Below are 22659 nucleotides of genomic sequence, written 5' to 3'. Positions count from 1 at the left end.
ATCTGCTTGATTCTATTCCCATTCTTGAAGAAGTATAAAGAAATATTATCCAAGAAAATAAAACATAACCAAAGTTAACTCAATTGAAATGTACGAACTTAGGAGAACTATATATTTTTTTTATAAGATTTTATTTATTTGAGAGAGATTTATTGAGAGAGATCACAAGCAGGCAGAGAGGCAGGCAGAGAGAGAGGAGGAAGCAGGCTCCCTGCTAAGCAGAGAGCCTGATGCGGGGCTCGATCCCAAGACACCGAGTTCATGACCTGATCTGAAGGCAGCGGCTTCACCCGCTGAGCCACCCAGGCGCCCCACGAGAACTAGATTTCTGTTGGCCTTCCATTTTTAATTTATTCATAACAGTGCTAAAGTCAAAGTATTCTACTGCTTAATTTCTTTATGTTACCTTACTTAAATAACTGCATATACAGCGGATATAAAACTGAAAACATATCATTAGTTAGCTTGTCCAAAGAAAAAGCCCAAAATGTCTTGATTATACCTACTAGGAAGGGACTACATAAGATATTCCATAGAAAACATTTAGTTTGTAAGTAGTTTCTGTAAAATAACTCATATTTTAATATTAAAATGTCACAGGGGTGCCTGGGTGGCTCGTTGGTTGGGCAACTGCCTTCAGCTCGGGTCATGATCCCAGGGTCCTGGGATCAAGCCCCGAATTGGGCTCCCTGCTCAGCAGGAAGCCTGCTTCTCCCTTTCCCACTCCCCAGCTTGTGTTCCCTCGCTCGCTGTGTCGCTCTCTGTCAAATAAATAAATAAAATCTTTAAAAATAATATTAAAATGTCAGTATTTTATTAACAAAGTATCTTTTTTTCCTGTGTTAAAAAGTACTGGAAGGGCACCTGGGTGGGTCAGTGGGTTAAAGCCTCTGCCTTCGGCTCAGGTCATGATCCCAGGGTCATGGGATCGAGCCCCGTGTTGGTCTCTCTGCTCAGCAGGGAGCCTGCTTCCCTACCTCTCTCTCTGCCTGCCTCTCTCGCTGCTTGTATCTCGGTCAAATAAATAAATAAAATCTTAAATGAAAAAAAAAAAAGTGAGACTGGATATGTACTAGATAGCCAGAGAAATCCCTGAGTGCCACTGTGTGTCAATCAGATATCATTGATAAAATGATAATTGAAAAGATAACTGAAAAACTTGGTGAATTTATGCCTAAAGAGAGAGATGACTTTTAATACCTATAAGAAAATATTTAATAGAGGCTATTAACTGTGCAAAGAAGCATGTAGCTGATAACCAAGTCAAGAAAAATTTATATAGCATTCTCAGAAGTATGTTCCATTACATATATATTTCTCTAGGTAATTATAGTGCATTCCTTAAAAAACATTTTAGGTAGGAAATTATGAACTCTTTTTTTTAAAAAAGATTTTATTTATTTGAGAGAGAGAGAGAAAGTATAAGAGAGAGAGAGTATGAGAGGAGAGAGGTCAGCAGGAGAAGCAGATTCCCTGCCAAGCAGGGAGCCTGACACAGGACTCAATCCCGGGACTCCGGGATCATAACCTGAGCCGAACGCAGTCATTCAACCAACTGAGCCACCCAGGTGCCCCAAAATATGGACCAATCTTAAAAAATAACCTATTTTCCTAAGTAGAACACATATACAATCTTACCTATTTTGAATAACCATAAATAAATATTTATGCTATGTTATATAGTTATGCTCTCAGAAACTAATAGAAATACTTGGCTATATCCTTCAAGTAATAAACGCCCCTAGAATTTGCATTTATTTTAATATTATTTACTACTGTTAATGGGCCTGTTTCTGGCTCCTCTTCTAATTTAGTTATGATCTATTATCAAACAAAGCAATTATAAAAAATGAATAAGCTGAGAGAATTACCTTGGGTAACAAACTACTTTAAGTACAGACCTCTGATAAATACTTTTGTTTGTTACTTATTGGTTACTGGTTTTGTTCCAAGTAGCTTTGTGTTTGCCAAACAAATGACTCAGCACCAGTTAAGTATCATTGTATATACATATACTAGATGTCACATGAGTGATCACTGTAAGCTATGAGTTGTTAACATAGGTCCTAGAATGAGTGGTTGTAGGTTCAAATTCCAGCTCTTTCATTTACTAGCTTTGCTGACCTTAGGCATGTTCATCATTATTACACTAAGCCTCAATTTTATTGTCTATAAAAAAAGGCTAATGACAGACAATATCATAGGATTATTGCAAAGATAATATAAAATAATACATATTAGGCACAGAGCCTAGGAGAAAGTAAGCACACAAAAAAATGTTAGCTGTAATTATCATTACCACTACTAGTACACAGCTACTCAAAACTGTGTAGGTAAACTTAAGAAGCTTAAGATAAAATATCTACAATTCTGAAAATAGTATAAGTACTTAAAACTGGACTTTGTACTGTGGAGAATAGAGCATACACACTTACAAAAAACTATGTCCAAATAGGATCAAATGTGGAATTACATTTTTAATAAGTGAGCAATAGAGGTGCTCTACTAAATCTAATTAACTAAATAACCATTAAATCTAATTAAGTTCAGCAAGATTTCAATGTACTAGGAATGAACAAAACAAAATTAAGGAATGAACTCCATTTATATTAGCATTAAGAAGAGTAAGATACCAGGAAAAACTTAACCAAAGAAGTATGAGACTTGTACACTGACAACTACAAAATATTGCTGACAGAAATTAAAGCTCTAAATTAATGGAAAAACATCACATGGTAATGCTCCTCAAATTGATCTACGGAATCAACAAAACCTGTATCAAAATCCTAGCTGCTTTCATTGCAGAAATTGACAAACAGATCCTAAAATTCACCTGGAAACGCAAGAGACCATTTCCTTGCATTTCAAGACTGTTTTGGCAACCAAAACAATCTTGAAAAAAGAAGAACAAACTTGGAGGATTCAATCTTTGATTTCAAAATTTAATACAAAGACACCTTAGTCAAGACAGTATGGTACTGATTAACAACAGACATATAAAACATTAGACGAGAATGGAGAAATCCAGAAATAAACCCTTACATCCTTGTCAAATTTATTTTTGGTGAACATGAGAAGATTATGCAATCGGGCAAAGAATACAGCCTTTTGAATATGATGCTCTGACGACTAGATATCCAAATGCAAAAGAATAAATCCGGACCCCTACATTACACCATACATAAAAATTAACCCAGAAAGGATCACCAATTTAAATTAAGAGCTAAATTTATGAAACTCTTAGATCAAATCACAGGGGTAAATCTTCATGGCCCTCAGTAAGGCAGCGATTTCTCAAAAACCACAGTCAATTAAGAAAAAAAAGACAGGCTGGACTAAATCAAAATTAAAAACTCTTCCAATGAAAACGTTATCAGTAATAAAATGAAATGGCAGCCCACAGAATGGGGGGAAAAACATTGCAAATCACATATCTGATAAGGGACATGCATCCAGAATACATCAAGAGCCTTTACAATTCAATATAAAAAGAAAAATAACCCCTTAAATGGGCAGAGTCTTGAACAGATATTTCTCCAAAGAAGACATATCATGAGCACATGAAAGATCCTCAACCATTGTTAAATCACGAGGGAAACACAAATTTAAATCACAATGAGATACTATTTCATACCAACTAGGATGGCAATAATCAAAAAGGCAGACAATCACAAGTGTTGGCTAGGACAGACAGAAATTAGAAACCTTATACACTGCTAGTGGAAATGTAAAAAGATATAGTCACTTTGGAAAACAGGTTAGCAGTTCCTCACAAATGTTAAACACAGAGCTGCATTATGACTTAACAATTCTAGTCCTAGGTTTAAATGCAGAGAAACAAAAACATGTGTTCACATAAAAACTTACGCAATGTTCGCATTGTTTATAACAGCCAAGAAAAACAACAAAAACCCATCAAATGATCAATGGCTAAATAAAATGTGGTTTATACACAAAATGGAATATTATTAAGCAATAAAAGCAGCAAAGTATTAAACATGCTACAACATGAATAAATTGTGAAAACATTATGCTAAGTGAAGGAGAAGCCAATCAGAAAGACCATATATTATATGATTCCATTTAAATTAAATGCCCAGAATAGAAAAATCTATAGAAATAAAAAGCACATTGCAGTCACCTAAGTTAAGGAGATGGGAGAGGGGGATGTGACAGAATGGAGTTTCTTTCTTTCTTTTTTTTTTTAAGATTTTATTTATTTATTTGACAGACAGAGATCACAAGTAGGCTGAGAGGGAGGCAGAGAGAGAGGAGGAAGCAGGCGACCTGCCGAGCAGAGAGCCCTACGCGGGCTCCATTCCAGGACCCTGGGATCATGACCTGAACCCAAAACAGAGGCTTTAACCCACTAGCCACCCAGGTGCCCCCAGAATGGAGTTTCTTTCTAAGGTGATAAGAATGTTCTAAAATTGGACTGACTGAATTTTAGTAATGACTGCACAATCCTATGAATATACTAAAAATCACTGAAGTGTACACTTTAAATGAGAGAATTTCATAGTATGTGAATTATATCAGTAAAACTGTTTTTAAAAAAGCAGGAGTTATACTCTGGTTTCTCTTCAGATCGCATAAATCTTTCGCATTTTACTAAAAAAGCAGGAGCAACAATTCTGCAAACCAAATTTGACACTGCTACTTTACATCTTAAATCTGAACCCAACAAAGTAGACTTACATGTAAACTAAAGCAAACAAAAACAAAATTTCTTAACATAAGTAAAGTTTTAAGTAAACACTAGCATTTAAAAGCTGCATTTAAGAAAGACTTAGAATTGAAGTCAGAATTTATAAGGCACTTCTCAAGAGACAAACGTAAGAAAGAAAATAAAATATTTAAATAACTTGTTTATTAAAGAGTTAACTAAAGAGTTAACTAAATCTTATCCCTGTAATGAAAGAAATCAAGAAAGAAAGAAAGAAAGAAAGAAAGAAAGAAAGAAAGTTGGGGTGCCTGGGTGGCTCAGTGGGTTAAAGCCTCTGCCTTCAGCTCAGGTCATGATCCCAGAGTCCTGGGATAGAGCCCCACATCTGGCTCTCTGCTCAGCAGGGAGCCTGCTTACCCTCCCCCCGCCTGCCTCTCTGCCTACTTGTGATCTCTGTCTGTCAAATAAATAAATAAAATCTTTAAGAAAAAAAAAAAAAAGAAACCTTAAGATTCACATTCCCTGAATATAGTACTATACATTCAACATAATTAAGGTAAGAAAGTTCATTGATAAATGCGGAATTCATCTTCAAAGGGTATTCTGAGTAATCCTATATCAATTAGAAAACTAAAATAATATACTATATCTGATTAAGAAAAGCTTAACTTAAACCTAAAATAAATCTCTACCATTGTAAAACTTAACATTATTAGGGAATAATTTCAAAATGTTAAATATTTTCTTTCAACCAGTATTATCATTAATAAACCTGAGTATAATAAGATTACCACAGACAGTTTTATAGGAGAAAATGCTCTTATAAAAAACTCACGCTCACTTACAGTTGCAGTTATGTCATCTTTCTTCAGCTCTTTTGGCTTGAGAAAGTAAGCACCTATTGTAGATCTCTGATAATTCCAGGTTGAACAAGATAATTTACCTTGATGGCAAGCAATGATACTATCCCAGTCACTTTCACGAGCTTCCTCTAAAACATAATAAAAATAATAAATCAAATTACATTTTATTCCCTCATCATTCGCCTTTTATTTATTAAGTATATAATATTCATATTTTTATTAACCTCTAGACACATGATGGTTTACAGGTAATTCTGGATAGCACTGAGCTTCTAATCTAACAAGGGATTCTGATTAGAAGAAACTATATCACTTCTCGGCCTTTCGGCTAAGATCAAGTATAAAAGAAACTATAATAAAGAATATAGTGTCTAATAAAAGCACTCAGGAAGTTTACTAAGAGATTTGAGGACAGAAATAACTGGCTCCCAGAAAGAAGCAGTAAAACAAATAGCAATTAATGGGGGAGCAGGAAACAGGGACACAAACAGGTTCAAGAGTAACATGAACAAAATGAAACATAGCAAGTATTTCCCTGAGAAGGATGGGAAGCAGGCAAGGCAACTGGGGCCACATATCACAAAGAATCATGAAAGCCACGTTATGGAGAGGAGACTGCATCCTATAAATAATAAGGGCCTCTGAAAGGTTTTTAAGCAGGTGAGTGACATGATTCAGATGTTTTAGGAAGATCACTCAGCTCTAAGCAAAAAATAGGAGGTGGTCAAAAGTAAATTTACAGAAAAAAGAAACCATTATCTGGTTGATACAATAACTTCGAAATGGAAATGGTGCCTTATTTCTATGATAACTTTCACTGAACAATCCCATCACCTATCTACATTTTTCTTAGAATCACTTCTTTGAATCAACACCACTCAAATGATGTAGCATAATAAGACCTCAATGTATTCTGATTTTGATTAAATTAGAGCTGGATGTTCTCCATTCTTACCTTTTTAACATTAGTGACTCTCATTATACCAGGCATATAACAGATTAAGAAGTGTTACAAAATGAAATACCAAACACTATTTATTAATAAGTCTTACAGAGAAGAACAAAACTTGAAATTAAAAGGTAACGATTTCAAATTATAGGTGACCCTTTTTTAGTCTTCACATTAGATGTGCATACACTTGGCATTACTTCCAAATGTTTATTAATATTTGCAAAAACATTTCTTAAAATGAAGAAAATTTAAAAACAGATAGTAGGAAAAATAAAAAATAAAGTAGAACTTCTCTCAAAACAGGGTATTAAGTTACTTACCAGCTGCAAATTTTGTGATGGGTGGAAGTCTTACTGATATGGCATTCTGAAGTCCTTTACGTTTGACTCTTTTTTTATTTATTAATCCTAGGGTTGAGGGAGAGGAGAATATAGCTAAGACCTTCTTAATGAAATAAGTATGTAACAGAAAAGCTATTCCTTGTCACATAAATAGGAGTTCAAGATACTCCTATTTAAGTCAGAAGCCATATAAAGATGTTATTACCACTATTATTTAATCATTTATGAAATTCAATCTATATAATTACATAAAAACATAAGTAATTGAAAAGTGAAAGTAAAAATAATAATTTTTTACAGATGACAGTCATACACTCATGTTAATCAAGAAAAACAATCAAATAATTATTTGAAGTAATAATCATTTCATTGGACCACATATAGAAACAATTAAAAAAAAAAAAAACAATGACTGGCACAAAAACAGACACATAGACCAGTGGAATAGAGCACAGAGTCCAGATATGGACCCTCAATTCTGTTGTCAAATAATCTTCAACAAAGCAGGAGAAAATATACAGTGGAAAAAAGACAGTCTCTTTAATAAATGGTGATGGGAAATTGGACAGCTATGTGTAGAAGAATGAAACTCAGCGATTCTCTTTCACCATATACAAAAATAAACTCGAAATGAATAAAAGACGTCAATGTGAGGCAGGAATCTATCAAAATCCTAAAGTAGAGCATAGGCAGTAACCTCTTCAACATTGGCCACAGCAACTTCTTTCAAGACATTTCTCCAAAGGTAAAAGAAACAAAAGCAAATATGAACTTTTGGGACTTCATCAAGATCAAAAGCTTCTGCACAGCAAAGGAAACAGTCAACAAAACAAAGAGGCAACCCACGGAATGGGAGAAGATACTCGCAAATGACACTATAGACAAAGGGCTGCTATCAGAGATCTATAAAGAACTCCTCAAACTCAACACCAAAGAACAGATACTCATATCAAAAAATGGGCAGAAGACATGAACAGACACTTCTCCAAAGAAGACATACAAATGGCTAATAGACACATGAAAAAATGTTCATCATCATAAGCCACCAGGGAGATTCAAATCAAAACCATATTGAGATACCACCTTACATCAGTCTGAATGGCCAAAATCAACAACACAGCAAACAATAAGTGCTAGAGAGGATGTGGAGAAAGGGGAACCCTCTTAGACCGTTGGTGGGAATGCAAATTGGTGCAGCCACTTTGGAAAACAGTGTGGAGAGTCCTTAAGAAATTAAAAATAGAGCTACCCTATAACCCTCCAATTGCACTACTGGGTATCTACCCCAAAGATACAGATGTAGTGAAAAGAAGGGCCATCTGTACCACAATGTTCACAGCAGCAACGGCCACAGTCGCTGAACTGTGAAAGAATCAAGATGCCCTTCAATGGATGAATGGATAAGGAAGATGTGGTCCATATACACTATGGAGTATTATGCCTCCATCAGAAAGGATAAATACCCAACTTTCCTATCAATATGGCCAGGACTGGAAAAGATTATGTTGAATGAAAGAAGTCAAGCAGAGAGAGTCAATTATCATATGGTTTCACTTACTTGTGAAGCATAAGGAATAACACAGAAGACATTTGGGAAATGGAGAGGAGAAGTGAGCTGGGGGAAATCGGAGGGGGAGACAAACCATGAGAGACTGTGGACTCTGAGAAACAAACTGAGGATTTTGGAGGGGGTGGGGTGAGCTTGGTGGTGGGTATTATGGAGGGCACATATTGCATGGAGCACTGGGTGTGGTGCATAAACAATGAAATTTGGAACACTGAAAAAAAATTAAATAATAAAAAAAACAAAAAACAAAAAACCACAATTGAGTTCCTATGGTGCAGTAATATCTAATATCATTGTAATTATGTTGTAATTACAATGTTATGTATTCTTATATGCTAATTATTAAATATTAAAAATTACAGGGTAGAAATACAATGAACAAAGATCACACCCATAATACTAGCAAAAAAATAAATTATTAGCAAATTATATTAAAATACATAAAATGCCACTGAATAATCTCAAATATGTAGGAACAGTAGGAGGAAAACTAAAAAAAACTTCACTGAAATACAACTTAATGAGGATATATCATATCCCTAGATGTGAAGATTATCTTACAAATATCAATCTCTTCTGTGCATTTCAGTTATCACTTTGGATGCTGATTAAACAATGATCCAAAAAGGCATGCCCGGGTGGCTCAGTCAGTTAAGTGTCCCCTTTTGGCTGGCATCATGATCCTAGGGTCCTGGGATCAAGCCCCACTTCAGGCCTCCTATTCAGTGGGGAGCCTGCTTCTCCTTCTCCCTCATATTCTCTATAGGTCTCCCTTTCAAATAAATAAATTAAAAAAAAAAAATCCTAAAACTCATCTGAAGTATATATATATGCATAACAACTAGGACAGCAGCTTAAAAAGACTAATTATAAATAAAACTGAAAAACATTTTTGTTTAATATATAAAATCTCTCAAATGCTGGACATGATGGGAAGGGACAGAGAATAATACAAGCCCTTTTTCCAAAAAGATGGGACACTGGTTACTTTGCTACTTCCTCTAAGGTCCCTTCCATGTTTAAAATCCTGCACTCTACATATGGATCCAGTGAGATCATCAGTGTCTTCTGGGTGCCAGCAGTATGTTTTTACCACCCAAGATGTCTAATTATTTTCAATAACTTTATAGCAACACCTCAATCACTTCCATAGCAACACTGATCTTAAGAATCTTACTATACTCTTCTGTACAATGGTTTTTTAATTTCAGTTATGAAAAAAGGAAATTTATCAACAAAACTTCCTCTGGTTGTCTTACAGTATCTTGAAATATTTCTTTTGTGACCAGTAGCTTTATTTTCACCTTGCAAATGACCTACCGTGTCCTAAACTCTTGTTAAATTTTTCATGTATTGTGGAAAATGATTGAAGAGTTCCATCTTGACCTGTTGATATAGACAGAAAATACTTAGTTAAACTTCATCACAATAATGGATCATTTGAATGACAGATCTTATAAAATTAGATTCTTAAAACCTTAAAATTGTAATTTGGAATACTTTAAAAGGAGAGCTGGATTGCAACTACCATATTCACCTGTGCATAGAATGTCAATTAGTAAGAACAAAGAACAAAATAAAGTATGAATAATTTTCAGCATATTATTAGACTAGTCAAGGGCTGCAGTTTCAGAATCTGACCATCTCTGAGAATCAATAAATAAAATAACACTCCAAATGCAGATAATATCATCTACAATGTTTACCTGAAATATTCAAAAAGAATCTCATTTCCCCAGATTTCCAAATCACTCTAAGGGGTATCTGAATTCAAAATTTGTAAATACCAAACCTAATAAAAATTAGGTTAATAAATATTAAGCACCCTGCTTTCAATACTTGCTTGAATAAACTAAAAGCACAAAACGGAAACTCACTTGCACTAAGAATTTGCTGTCCGTTTTGTCCATAATATCTGATTTTGGTAAGAGGAGCACTATGTCCCATTCTGAATCTCAAAAGCCGACCTTCACCTGTGGGACCATCAAATATCCATATCTGCAAAGAAATAAAAACATAAGGTTCTTTTGCAATGTGTTAGGTAATCTGAAAGCAGTGAGACCATCTTCTACATATATCAATTGGCACCAGGTGGTGCTTGCCAGCTGCTGACCCTGGAGAGGGGCCTGGGGAAAGAGAAACTATTAACTTTCTCCCTTCACTGCAATCATGTAACCTGCTGTGCTCTTTGCTTCATCTATACCATTACCTTATCCCATTTTCCTCTCATCTTCTAGGTTCCAGAATCAGACATTAAAACATGATTAGGGGCATCTGGATGACTCAGCGGGTTAGGCCTCCACCTTCGGCTCAGGTCATGACCCCAGGGTCCTGAGATCAAGTCCCGCATCAGGCTCTCTGCTTGTAATAACCCCAATGATAGAAGCCAGGAAAATGGTAACAATGATAATCATAATACCCTCAGAGCATTATCAGCACCATTTGTGACAAGAAGTGGCTCTCTATGGAGAAATGTCAGCCCGGCAATTGCTGTAGAATGTGCATTTCTCATTTGATTGATTAATTTTTTGTCTTCTAGATCCCAGAGTCCAATATGGCCACACGGGCTTCCAGCTGCCATTATTGGATGACCATCTGTTATCAAAAATAAAATATATTAAGAAAAACATGCACCAAAAATCTTAAAAAGACACAAAACATGCACCATAAAACTACCAAACTTAACAATTCTTCTCTCTACCCTTCTAACCCATAAAGATAAAGTTAGAAAAAGACTATCCTCCAATAATCTATTCATAATCCACTGGCTATTTGTAATGCAGTATTTCAGTCATTTCTATTAAATACATTAAATTGTAAGCAAAGATCCATTTGGAAAGTTTCTATGGACTTCAAAGTAATGCATTTTAAATTTTCTTAATACTTATTGATAAGTAAGTTAAAAGTTACCTGTGCGAAATGAAATCGAAGTAATAGGTCCCCAGTCTTGATGAAATTTCATTAATGTTTCATCAAATTTAATGTTGTGAATGATAACCTGACCTGACATAAGACCAACAGCAACAACATCCACAGCTGGTGCCTGAAAATTAAATTATTCAGCTTTTTATTCTTAATCAAAATAACTTTAATAATCCTGATGTTACGCATCATTACTTATGTGTTATCAAAAAAATGGAATATCTTCCTGAGGATAGCAAAAAAACAGTATTACCATTCCAGCATGCTTTGTTATTTCATGTATAAGTATTTAGGAATGATGTTTTCAAGTTACTTCCCTGCTTCACATGTGGTAGCCACCATCAACCTCCTCACTCTAAAACACAGCTGACACGGTAAGAAAATGGCCATGAAAGAGAAGGAATCTGATATATGAAATCACTACAGATCACGGACAGGACAGAAACAGAAAATAGAGACAACTCGTAGAAAACAATATATAAAGGCTTGCCATATGCATGGCAACACAAAAGGTCAAGTATAAAGAAAATGATGAATTACGTATCTATCCAAGGAAAACAGGAAGAGCCTATAAAACAGGCTAAAAGGCAAAAAAGTTTTACAATTAGTCTGTTTCAGCTCTAATAATCTAGAAATATACTCTTCATTTTATACAGCAGTCTTAGATATAGGCTCCACAATAAGTTTCTTTATTTTAGCAAAGAAGATCAGTCTCCCATACCATTACAGAATGGAATCAGGCTAACCATTTGATTAAATTTTCATCAAGCGACTATTATGTATAAGACCCTAGGGAAACTAAAACAAGTATGATTCCTTGTCCTCAGGGGATCTAATGTCAGATACCTTTGCGGTCTTATGGGTAGGCAAAAGCATAGCAAAGTTGATGGTAGTGAGAGAGAATGAAAGAATAAATATAAACTGGGCACGTATAAGCAATAAATATTTAAAAGGACAAGGATACACTGGAAGTTCATGTGTCCAATATATGCAAAAGATTCTCTGCAAACATATATTCATTCATTCATACATGTTCTGCAAACTCATAAAAACAAAAGCAGATATTTATGGAAGAATCTAGCTGATGAAATATCAGGATTTGGGTCCCAATTGTTCCAAGCTACAACTCTCAAAATTCCGACAAATTTCTCTGTATGACCTACAAATCTCCTTTACTGAACAACTAACTCATCTTCATCATTTCCACTCTGTACAAGGCACTGGACTACATGCTTGCAAATGATTGGTAAACATAATCCCATATAAGCTCGGAGCATAATTTCAGGCAAAAAGATTTCTACAAATGTTCATAGGGAAAGGCATTATTTATTTTTCATTATATTTCCAAAGCACTCTTTTGTAGGGTAATATTTATAAAAATAAATTAGTCCTATATATTATTGTCGTCCTCAAGCCTAAAAATATGGTTGACCCCTGAAATTGAAAGATTACACTACTAACTTCATTTCTTCTTTGACTTAAGAGAAAAATACTAACCTGTTGAAGAGCTGTTACTCCAATTTTCCATCCCTGAAATGTATATAGTAGTTTACTACAAGAAGAAAAATAGTTGAAAGGTTTTACTTTTTTAGGAAAACAAAATCAACTACATATTAAAAAGTGAAATAGTAACAGAAGACATTTAAGTTGTTACTTTGCCCCACACTATTTTAAGTACATATATTAACTTATTTAATACTCAAAATAATCCCATGAGGTAGATATTATCACCATTTTTCAGATATAGGAACCAAGAAACTTAATTATGTGGAACAATTAAGCTAAGGTTATATGGCTAATAATTCAGAGCCCAGACAGACCAATTCCAGATCCCATGCCTGATGCTGCTAGTAATTACTATACTATGCCAACTCTTTAACAGAAAAGAAAAACACATGACTAAAAACCATTTTATATTATAAACTGTAATAAAAAAACCATCACAGAATGCAGGCAGATCTCTAAAAAATATTACAGAAGGGAATGTTACTATGATACTAATGTCAAAAACGATTAAATCAAAAGTGATGCTGCTCTAAATTTTGAAATCAAGCCACAAATGGTAAGTCCTTGAGGAAACAGATTCTGAAATTTTTATAATGATACTCAATAAAATATTAAATCACATAGTAAATTCATTAAGTGGGCACAGATTAATTTACTCAATGATTATCCAAGGGATACTAATGTACAATAGTGTAAACATCACATGAAGAGCCTCAATAGATAAGCTTAGGGGCAGAGAAAATACCTCTTAGTCATTATCCCTAAGATAAGCAGAGTGAATAGTCAATGATATCTGTTAAATTGAATGAAAATGCTGATTTAAAACTGAGAACTAGGATGAAACTTTAATAATCTTATTTTCCAAAAAAAAAAAAAAATAATAATCTTATTTTCCTTTTCAAATTTACAAGGGCTTTAAAAGGACAATTTGGATGTTCAAATATTTTTGTCTCTTTAATGCCATATAAAGATGACTGAGCTGCCACTTTCTTCTCCAGATAAATGTTCAACTAACATTTGTCTTGCCTTTCAGCTATATTAGTAAGATTATAGATGTCCATCAAGTTTGTGGTTGCTAATAAAAGTACTTCTACCCTGAAAATGATTCCTAAACACTAGCACTAAATTAACACTGATTTACTTTGCCTTCTCCTACCTTTTCAGTTTATTGAAAACTAGATGCTGTCCATCATAATTACTTTCTTATGTTACTTTGCTATAGTCTTCTCTATAGCTATATGGATTCTTTACAATAGATTACGGTGATGGCCATAAATATCCATCAAATGGGTATTTATAAAGCTGCCTACCATATCCCAAGACCACGTGCCAGGCTCTTTTGCATGTCATGCCATGAGGAACAACCCCAAAGACAGATATTGAAAGCCCTCCAAATAAACATATAAAGGCAGGGAGAACTGCAAGACTTAGTATGCATTAGGAACAGTAGGTAAGGATAAGATGGGAACCACCTATGTTATATTCTAAATGAAGTGCTTACTTGGATTTTACATTCCACAACTGTAGGCTTCCTTGTTCACTGCCGAGAAGTATTTTATTCAAGTAGGTACTTGGATGCAAAATTGCAGAAATTTTAAACACCGATTTATCAAAAGTCAACTGCAGGTATTCTTCTGCAAAAGTCAAAGTTATAAATAATATGTAATTATTTTTTATATACCCATATTATTTAGCCCTTAAAGTAAGTCTACCAAATCAAAAATTTATGTCCTAATATAAACCAAAGATTTATATACTAACCTATGCCCATTTCTTGAAAAATTAAACAAATGTGATGAGGGGCAACTTGTAAATATAATTTAAACTGCCAGAAATTTTCTAAGAGTTCTAATATCAATACTATTAAAAATTTCACTCATTGCTAGATTACAGGAATAAAAAATTAATTATTAAAGAAAAGTGACTCTAGGAATCAGCCTTACTATTTTTATAATTTGACCAAGAGGCAAAATGAATATTCCAAGTGAAGTGCTTGTACTGAGCTCTAGAATGAATGACTGACCACTCAAAGATGTAAAAAAGAGGCAAATCTTGGTAAAACTAAAATAGGGCTTCTCACACATTTCCACAGAACCTCTAACAGAGGAAAGAAAAAGAACTACAGCCCTGCAGAGTAGAGAATAGGAAACCCAGCCATTTTTTGAAATCTTACCTTTATCTAAAATTCTTATGTGCAAATTTTGTTTTCTACTTCATAGTTCATGCATAATGAAAATAATTTTTTTCTTTTTTTTTATTTAAGATTTTATTTATTTGTCAGAGAAAGAAAGCACGCACAAACGGGAAGCAGCAGGCAGAGGGAGAAGCAGGCTCCCTGCTGAGGAAGGGGCCCAAAGTGGGACTCAATCCGGGGTCCCTGGAATCATGACTTGAGGCAAAGGCAGATGCTTAACCCACTGAGCCACACAGGCATCCTGTAAACAATTTTTCACTAAATTTTCTCCAAAATTTGAATATCAAACAAGGTAAATTTCACTTAATTTTTAGTCTCACATACTATGTGGCACACTGCTACACATTCCTGGAGATATACTGTATATTCTGTATATCTAGAGATATACTGTACCCAGTTTAAAAAGGTGAAAATCATATAAACCTTAAATCCTACTTTAAAAGAGCTTTGTCTCTATTTGCAACCAGTAATTTTACTTATTAAACAACATAAACAGCTCCCTAAAGACAGGTTCAATGTGTTGTTGTAACAACAATAAAAAGCTGGCACCAGCAACAACAGAAAGCCTGCTGGACTATAAAAATCAGATTCCCTGGGCGCCTGGGTGGCTCAGTGGGTTAAGCCACTGCCTTCGGCTCAGGTCATGATCTCAGGGTCCTGGGATCTAGTCCCGCATCGGGCTCTCTGCTCTGCGGGGAGCCTGCTTCCCTCTCTCTCTCTCTGCCTGCCTCTCTGTCTACTTGTGATCTCTCTCTGTCAAATAAATAAATAAAATCTTTAAAAAAAAAAAAAATCAGATTCCCTAACTTTATTAAAGTCTTTTAACACCCATCTGCATAATGACTATTTCAGGAATTCTGCTCCCTTTACTTGGGCAAAGACAGAACAAAGGTCTAATTTGAACAAGAACATAGATTAACTTCCAGGAGGGCAATTTTTACTAAAAACAAACATAACTCATAGAACAATGAGTTAATCAAGAGAAAATGTAGGCTAAAAAATGTAAACAGATTAAAGATAAACCACATAAGAGCTTGAATTCATGGGAGATCCATAGTCTTTTATTGAGGGGGCATATTCTGGGTATAAATTCCCAACCTTTGAAGATTAAGACAGTCCTAGAGACACAGCTCAGTACCACTGTATAAGAGTATCACAGTTAAAGGACACTGACTTACATTCTTAGAAACAGGATGGATACTTTCCTTCAGATTACAGGTTCTTAGTTGACTACTCTAATTTCCTTTACTGAAGGTTGAAAATACAAACCAAGAACATATACCAAAATTCACTCCATAAAGAAAATTTAGCTTATCACTGAACTTGGAGAACTGCAATGTAAAATATTATTAGCAGAGAGAAACACATTTAACAGATTGTAAATAGCTCAGCTAGCTGACTAAAATTGCTTATCCATATTTTACTTAAACCTTTTTCCTCATACATATTAAAGGGTCTAAAATTTTTTCTGATTACATGTGAAACCTGACCTAGAAGTTGTGTTTTTATACATTTTTAATTATTAAATTATATTAGTAAATTTAATAGTAAATTAAATTATATTAATTTATTATAAATAATAAATTATTTATTAAATAATTAAATTATTTAATTATATTAGCTACACATATCTACCCCCCCAAAATAATGCAATAAATTGGTTGATTCTTACCTTCCGAATATATGTGCCAAATAATAAGAATGCTGTCAGTATCAACAGAAATAATGTGATCCCCAAAGGGTTGCAAAAGATGGATTTCTGCCTTATGACCCTTAAAGGTGTGTACTACCTACAATGTCAAAGTGCAAAAGAATTTTATATTATTATTCATTTACCATGTATTATTCATATTAACTAAAATCATGCTAATCATAAAGATGCTGATGTTGAGAAAAGAAGTACAACTTTTGATTAACCAAGGTTAAAATAACAAACAGCAAAGAATCAGGCATTTCCACCTGCTCTGCCAACCAGTCCAATAATAAGGAAGCATGGACTAGAAACCCAGAAAATGAGACCTCTGAGACTCAGCCTTACAATGGACCTTAGGGAGGATACATACACACAACTGGGTCCCTCACCCAGTCCAACCAGCACAACTCTATGCATCCTAAAAAAAGTGGTTATGTTCTAGAAGGCTGCCCTCTACAGACGCCATCACCAGCTGGTTTCCAGATGAGATGGGGGAGATAGAGCATTTGCTCCTCATAGCTTTTAGTTTTGATAGAGACCATTATCCTTATAATAGCTACATCCCTCAAAAACTACAGACCTCCCCATGGTTTCAGTTCTCACCAAGCTCCAGAAACACTATTTCTTCTCTTTACCCTCTTGACCCTAGATTCCTACAGTTAAGTTTCTGATGCCTTGCTACCCTTACTTTCTCCCTATATATATATGTATCTTCCAGGAAAACTACAAACTGAAGTATTTTGAAAAAACACACAAACAACAACAACAACAAAAACCCAATAAGGATATTTTCCTGGATTCTCTAAAAATCCAAACAAGTACCCTTAAAGAACTTCACAGGTAAAGTGCCTTCTTCTGCCATAGACAGTGATGGTGCAGGACTCTGCGAACAATTGTCAGTCCAAGTCAGGCCTTTACAAGCACAGTGATTCAATAACCTGGCTATCTAGGCAGGCCCACTGCCACTTTCCCATTCATTCTGGACCATGAGAGCTAAGTCATCTCCCAAATCAGCTGTTCTACAACAAACTTAGAAAGGAACTAATAGATTAGGACAAAGAAATACCTTTCCTTAGCAGTGTAGAAGAGAATCTAGTTTTCTCTTAGAAAACTAGAAAACAAGCACTTGCTTCTTAAGAAAAGAAGTCATGGACTGAGTTGTTCACAGTGAAAAAGTCAATTCACATAAAGCAGTGGTATAAATAGGAATCTCCCAGGAAAGAATTTTCAAAGGCATTTAAAAAAAATCCTTCCCCAACCCAATATACAAAGTAGATGGGGGCCAACTGAACAAGAAAATTTTGAAGAAGTTGCCCAAATATTTCTGATATTCATCCATGACAAAGAAACTGAACTAAAGTACCAGTTTTAACTAATTTTGAGAATTCAGAGAAATCAATTTCTCCTCCTTCAGAAAACTACATAAAGGTTTACGATTAAAAAAACACCATGTCCAGAGTGTCCCAGCTGAAGAATGGCAACGATAAAGTTCCCTCCACTTTCATGACAATCAATCAACTATTGACCACAAAGACAAATTAACATAGTTCAGTGATACAAACCTCTTTATTACGGGCAAATGCAGAGAAAACATTCCCATAGGCAGCAAAGACTAGCCTCCCATCAGCTGCCATACAGCAGATATCCTGTGGAAGAGAGTTACCTAGGTAAAAGGAAATAGAAAATAAGTATGAAATTTTAAGATCTTGGCACAAATAGAAACCTCAATATACATGGAACATTTTTCACGGCTAGAATTTAAAAATATGTAGATATGTGTGTATATATATAAATAAAAACTGAGAATCAGTATAAATTTGACATCAACGTTACTTTATACATCTAATACTATCAGACTAAAACTATGAAATCACCTTTACCTTCCCTAAGAGAACTAACATCTGGTATTTACAGACATAAAAACATAATCCTGTAGAAATGAAGAGCTTTTTTTTTTTTTCTAAGATTTTATTTGTTTATTTGACAGAGAGAGATCACAAGTAGGCAGAGACAGACAGAGAGAGAGGGGTAAGCAGTCTCCCTGCTGAGCAGACAGCCTGAGGCAGGGCTCAATTCCAGGACCCTGAGATCATAACCTGAGCCAAAGGCAGAGGTTTAACCCACTGAACTACCCAGGCACCCCAAAATAAGAGCTTTTTGAAATTATCTGGATAAAATCCTCAATATAAAAAACTGGCAGATAGTTACCTACTCCTCATGTAAATAGCTCAATGAATATCAAGCTCACTAACAACTCTAGCAAAATTTTTAAAGTTAATAGAACCAAGGACCCTATTTAACTCTACCCTTTGAAAAAACCTCAGGGAAAAAACCCATCTGATAATCTACATTCTCACCCTTAAAATGAAAAATACGGTATCTATTCAGTCTACAAGGTAAATATGCCCATCATCTCTACCAATTTCTCATATGATATGATTCCTTCACTCTTCTCTATCATGGTCACACTGGCATTTTCTTTTTATTCCCTGTTTTGGGGGGGCAGGAGAGTTAGAAGACAGAGACCTGTTTTAAGTATTTTTCATGCTACATATTCCACTTTAAGATTTCACTGCCCAAATATTATTTTTATAGGTTTATCATTCACTTTGAATTTGACTTACATTATAGTGCCTTCTTTTGCATTCTATAATCTCCTAAATAATTTTTTTTTAATTTTATTTATTTGACAGACAGAGATTACAAGTAAGCAGAGAGGCAGGCAGAGAGGCAGGAAAGGAAGTTGGCTCCCTGCTGAGCAGAGAGCCAGATGCAGGGCTCAATCCCAGGACCCTAGGATCAAGACCTGAGCCAAAGGCAGAGGCTTTAATCCACTGAGCCACTCAGGTGCCCCCTAAAATTTTTTTTTAATGAGACTAATAAAGTCCTCTGTTTCTGTTACAATGACCATATTTGATGGTAAAACTAGGCTCTCTCAATCCTGGCAAGTCCTTTATTCTGTTAAACAGTTACCATTAGAAAAAAATATCAAAATGGACGAAAAGGTAAAACTCTTCCTTACAGTAGAAAGAATGATGGAATAAAAAAAATCACTATTTGGTAGTCATCATGCTAATAATTGGTTCAGGCAAGAATCATTACTAAATGATAAAAACAGTGGGTAAAACTCTGAAAAGTAATAGTACATTGACATAGTCTCAGTGGATCTTACCACAAGATACTTATTAATTATAACAGGTAAAACTTCAAAATGGAGCCTCCTGATAAATGTCACCTTAATAAAATGATCAAAGTTCACTGCCAGGACTAACCAACGGCATGCACCTGCTAATACGATTCACTGAGAATTCTGCATTATTTCTTTGTTTTTCTCCCCATAGGGGATATAACCTGAATCTAATCACGAGGAAACATTAGAAAAAATCCAACTGAAGGACATTCTAAAAAAGAACTAGACTAAACTCTTCAAAAGCGTCAATGCTGAGAAACACAAATTTAAAAAGACTCAAGACACAACAATAAAATGCAGCATACGATCCTATCCTGGACTTTTTTTTTTTTTACGATTTAAGTTTATCAGAACTACACACCGGATTTCTTATATACTCTGTAAGTCTTAATGTTAAAATTTTTAAGATTTTTAAAAGATACTAAAATGCATAAATTCAGCATAAAGTTTACACTTACTTACTGCAACCAGACTAAGTTTCTGAACCTGTTTAAAAAAAAAAAATAGATTGTAATTGCTTTTGTTAATGAACATTTAACACCTAAAAATTAGAATATAATCTCACACATAAGTTTGCTATATTATCTTTCCTTAAAAAGACACTTACTGATCCTCATTTTTCATTATTAGGAAAGCTTATATTTTCAACTATTTCATCAGGAGTAGTGATGGAAGGGGTAGACAAATGTTTTCTGTAAAGAGTCATACAGTAAATATTTTCAGGCTTTGTAGGCTATGTAGTCTTTGCTGAACTGCTAAGAAAACATGGAAACATATAATAAACACATATATTAACAAATGTGTATGACTCTATTCCAATAAATTTTATTTATGGATACAGAAATTTGATTTTCATGTAATTTTCATATGCCATGGCATATTATCATTCTTTTGATTTTTTCCCCCAATGATTTAAAAATGTCAAAGCCACCCAACTCTGAAGCACAGAGCCGAGAGGGGTATAAGTGGAAATTCAAATTGTAGAGATGCAAGAATCCTAAGACTGAAAAGGCCCTTGGAGATCAAATTAAATATCCTATTTCTTAAGTTGAAGTAGACACAGGTTTCCATTCCATGCCAAAATTCAATTATATTGAATCCTACTATTGTGCAAAATTTCCTTGGAGGTTGTTTTATTAGAATAAACACAAATATATCTGTAAAAATGCTTTGAGTAACTGATGCTTTGAGTACTAATAAAAATGCTTTGAGTAAACAAAAACAAATGGTGGGCAGGATTGGCTTGCAGGGTGTAGTTAGTTGACCCAGCGGTATAACCGTGACAAGGTTACCCTACTTACCCACTGCCTCAAATTCATCTACAAAGTAAGAATTAAAATTGGTACCTGCTTTATGGGATTATTATGAGTATTCAATGTGCAAAATTTGTATATAATAGAATGGAGCCAGTCATAATTAATGCTCAGTAAGTGTTAGCGACCATCACCACCACCATGTCCACCTCGGGCATGATCTTCACTTTCCTCTTCCACTAACTCAACCAGCTACAACTACCTATCCTTGCTAATAACCCATTTGCTTTCCACAATCCTTCAAAGAATACAACTTTACGGTTCGGTTTCCTGAAAAAGCAATCAATCATTATTATTATTCTCAACATCGAGAAAAGGTCCTTGCTTTCACAGAGCATACCTTGATTTGGAGATAAAGGAGAAACGTAAACAGCAACCAAAGACCATGACAATGATGAGAAATTAAAGGAGAAAACCCATCAACTAACAGGCAGGAACACCTGGGCAAAGAACTTAAACTTCAGAAACTGTTTTCTAGTTTACGGAAGGGTGCTCCGAAAAAAACCATACCTATCTCGTAGGGAAAGGAATTGCTGCAAGGTTGAGATGGAAGAGGCACGGTGCCAAACCCTCAATGTTGGTAGAAACAGATGCTCCGGGGAAGTTTTAAGGAAACTAGTTTGCTACCAAATGGGGACCGTCTCCCAAATCACAATTAATCTCACCCCTCTAGTTCTTCCAATGCATTTTAATCTAATTTTCTAATCCAGGCTGGGTCAGAAATCGCACAATGAAACCTACACGCCTTTCTTGTTAAGAATTCAGGGGGCTAGGACTTGTCTTAACCACATTTACATCTTCAAGAGAACTTCAACAGATATTTAGTGAACAGGCTGCCACAGAACTGAAATAAACGCTTTCTGGTCTTTGCCCCTAGCGAGCGGCCTCCGAAAGTCGCCCCACGCGGACTGCAAGGGCAAAAGGAAGCAGCAGCACGTGGATGTGAAGCGGCGGGGAAACCGGACAGGTAAGGGTTAAGGAAGAGACGGGGAGAAAAGGGAAGCCCTGGGATGGGCCTGGGGAGGAAGGCGGGATTGCTCCCAGGAAAGGGCTGGGGGCTCGGAAGGGGGATTCCTGGGAAGCGGGCGAAGGAAGAAGTCACTCACGTCGTAGGTGTGGAAGCTCTTGCCCACGCAGGTCGTCACGTAGAATCGGCGCTTCAGCGCACTGAACCGCACCACGTGTGGAATGTCAGTGCTAAAAAGCCCCAAAGCCCGGAACCCGGCGAACAGCGCACTGCTGGTGCGACCTTCGGAGGCCCGCTCCATCGTTACTAAGGACCGGGTTCCTCTACACTCCAGTCCCGATGGAAAAGCGCTGACCAGGACCTTCACGGCTTCTCGTGGCCCGGTACTTTGCCGGCGCTACATACTTACAAGCGCGCTTCCGGTACCCGCTGCCGAGGGCGTTAGCGGAGACTGCTCTAGTGCAATTGAAAAAGAACTCCCTCCG

At 35.5% G+C, this 22659-nt stretch overlaps 1 protein-coding gene across 1 annotated transcript in view; it reads right to left on the bottom strand.

The window, feature by feature from the left end:
• The window catches only part of WDR36 (WD repeat domain 36), a 45289-nt gene extending 22671 nt beyond the window's left edge, over nucleotides 1–22618 (bottom strand). Inside the window, exons 1-12 of the mRNA XM_059418350.1 lie at nucleotides 22314–22618; nucleotides 20353–20380; nucleotides 18267–18367; nucleotides 16684–16801; nucleotides 14319–14451; nucleotides 12809–12863; nucleotides 11300–11432; nucleotides 10809–10984; nucleotides 10267–10387; nucleotides 9710–9775; nucleotides 6802–6888; nucleotides 5512–5657 (exon numbers count right to left, since the gene is read on the bottom strand). Coding sequence (XP_059274333.1) covers nucleotides 5512–5657; nucleotides 6802–6888; nucleotides 9710–9775; nucleotides 10267–10387; nucleotides 10809–10984; nucleotides 11300–11432; nucleotides 12809–12863; nucleotides 14319–14451; nucleotides 16684–16801; nucleotides 18267–18367; nucleotides 20353–20380; nucleotides 22314–22475 — 1326 coding nt within the window. The 5' untranslated portion in view covers nucleotides 22476–22618. The remainder of the gene's footprint in view (nucleotides 1–5511; nucleotides 5658–6801; nucleotides 6889–9709; nucleotides 9776–10266; nucleotides 10388–10808; nucleotides 10985–11299; nucleotides 11433–12808; nucleotides 12864–14318; nucleotides 14452–16683; nucleotides 16802–18266; nucleotides 18368–20352; nucleotides 20381–22313) is intronic.
• Nucleotides 22619–22659: the final 41 nt, after the last annotated feature.

The sequence above is a fragment of the Mustela nigripes genome, chromosome 12, assembly GCF_022355385.1.
Source record: "Mustela nigripes isolate SB6536 chromosome 12, MUSNIG.SB6536, whole genome shotgun sequence".
Lineage (NCBI taxonomy): Eukaryota > Metazoa > Chordata > Mammalia > Carnivora > Mustelidae > Mustela > Mustela nigripes.
Note: the sequence above shows the minus strand (reverse complement) of the source record. Positions and strands in the feature narration are given on the sequence as shown.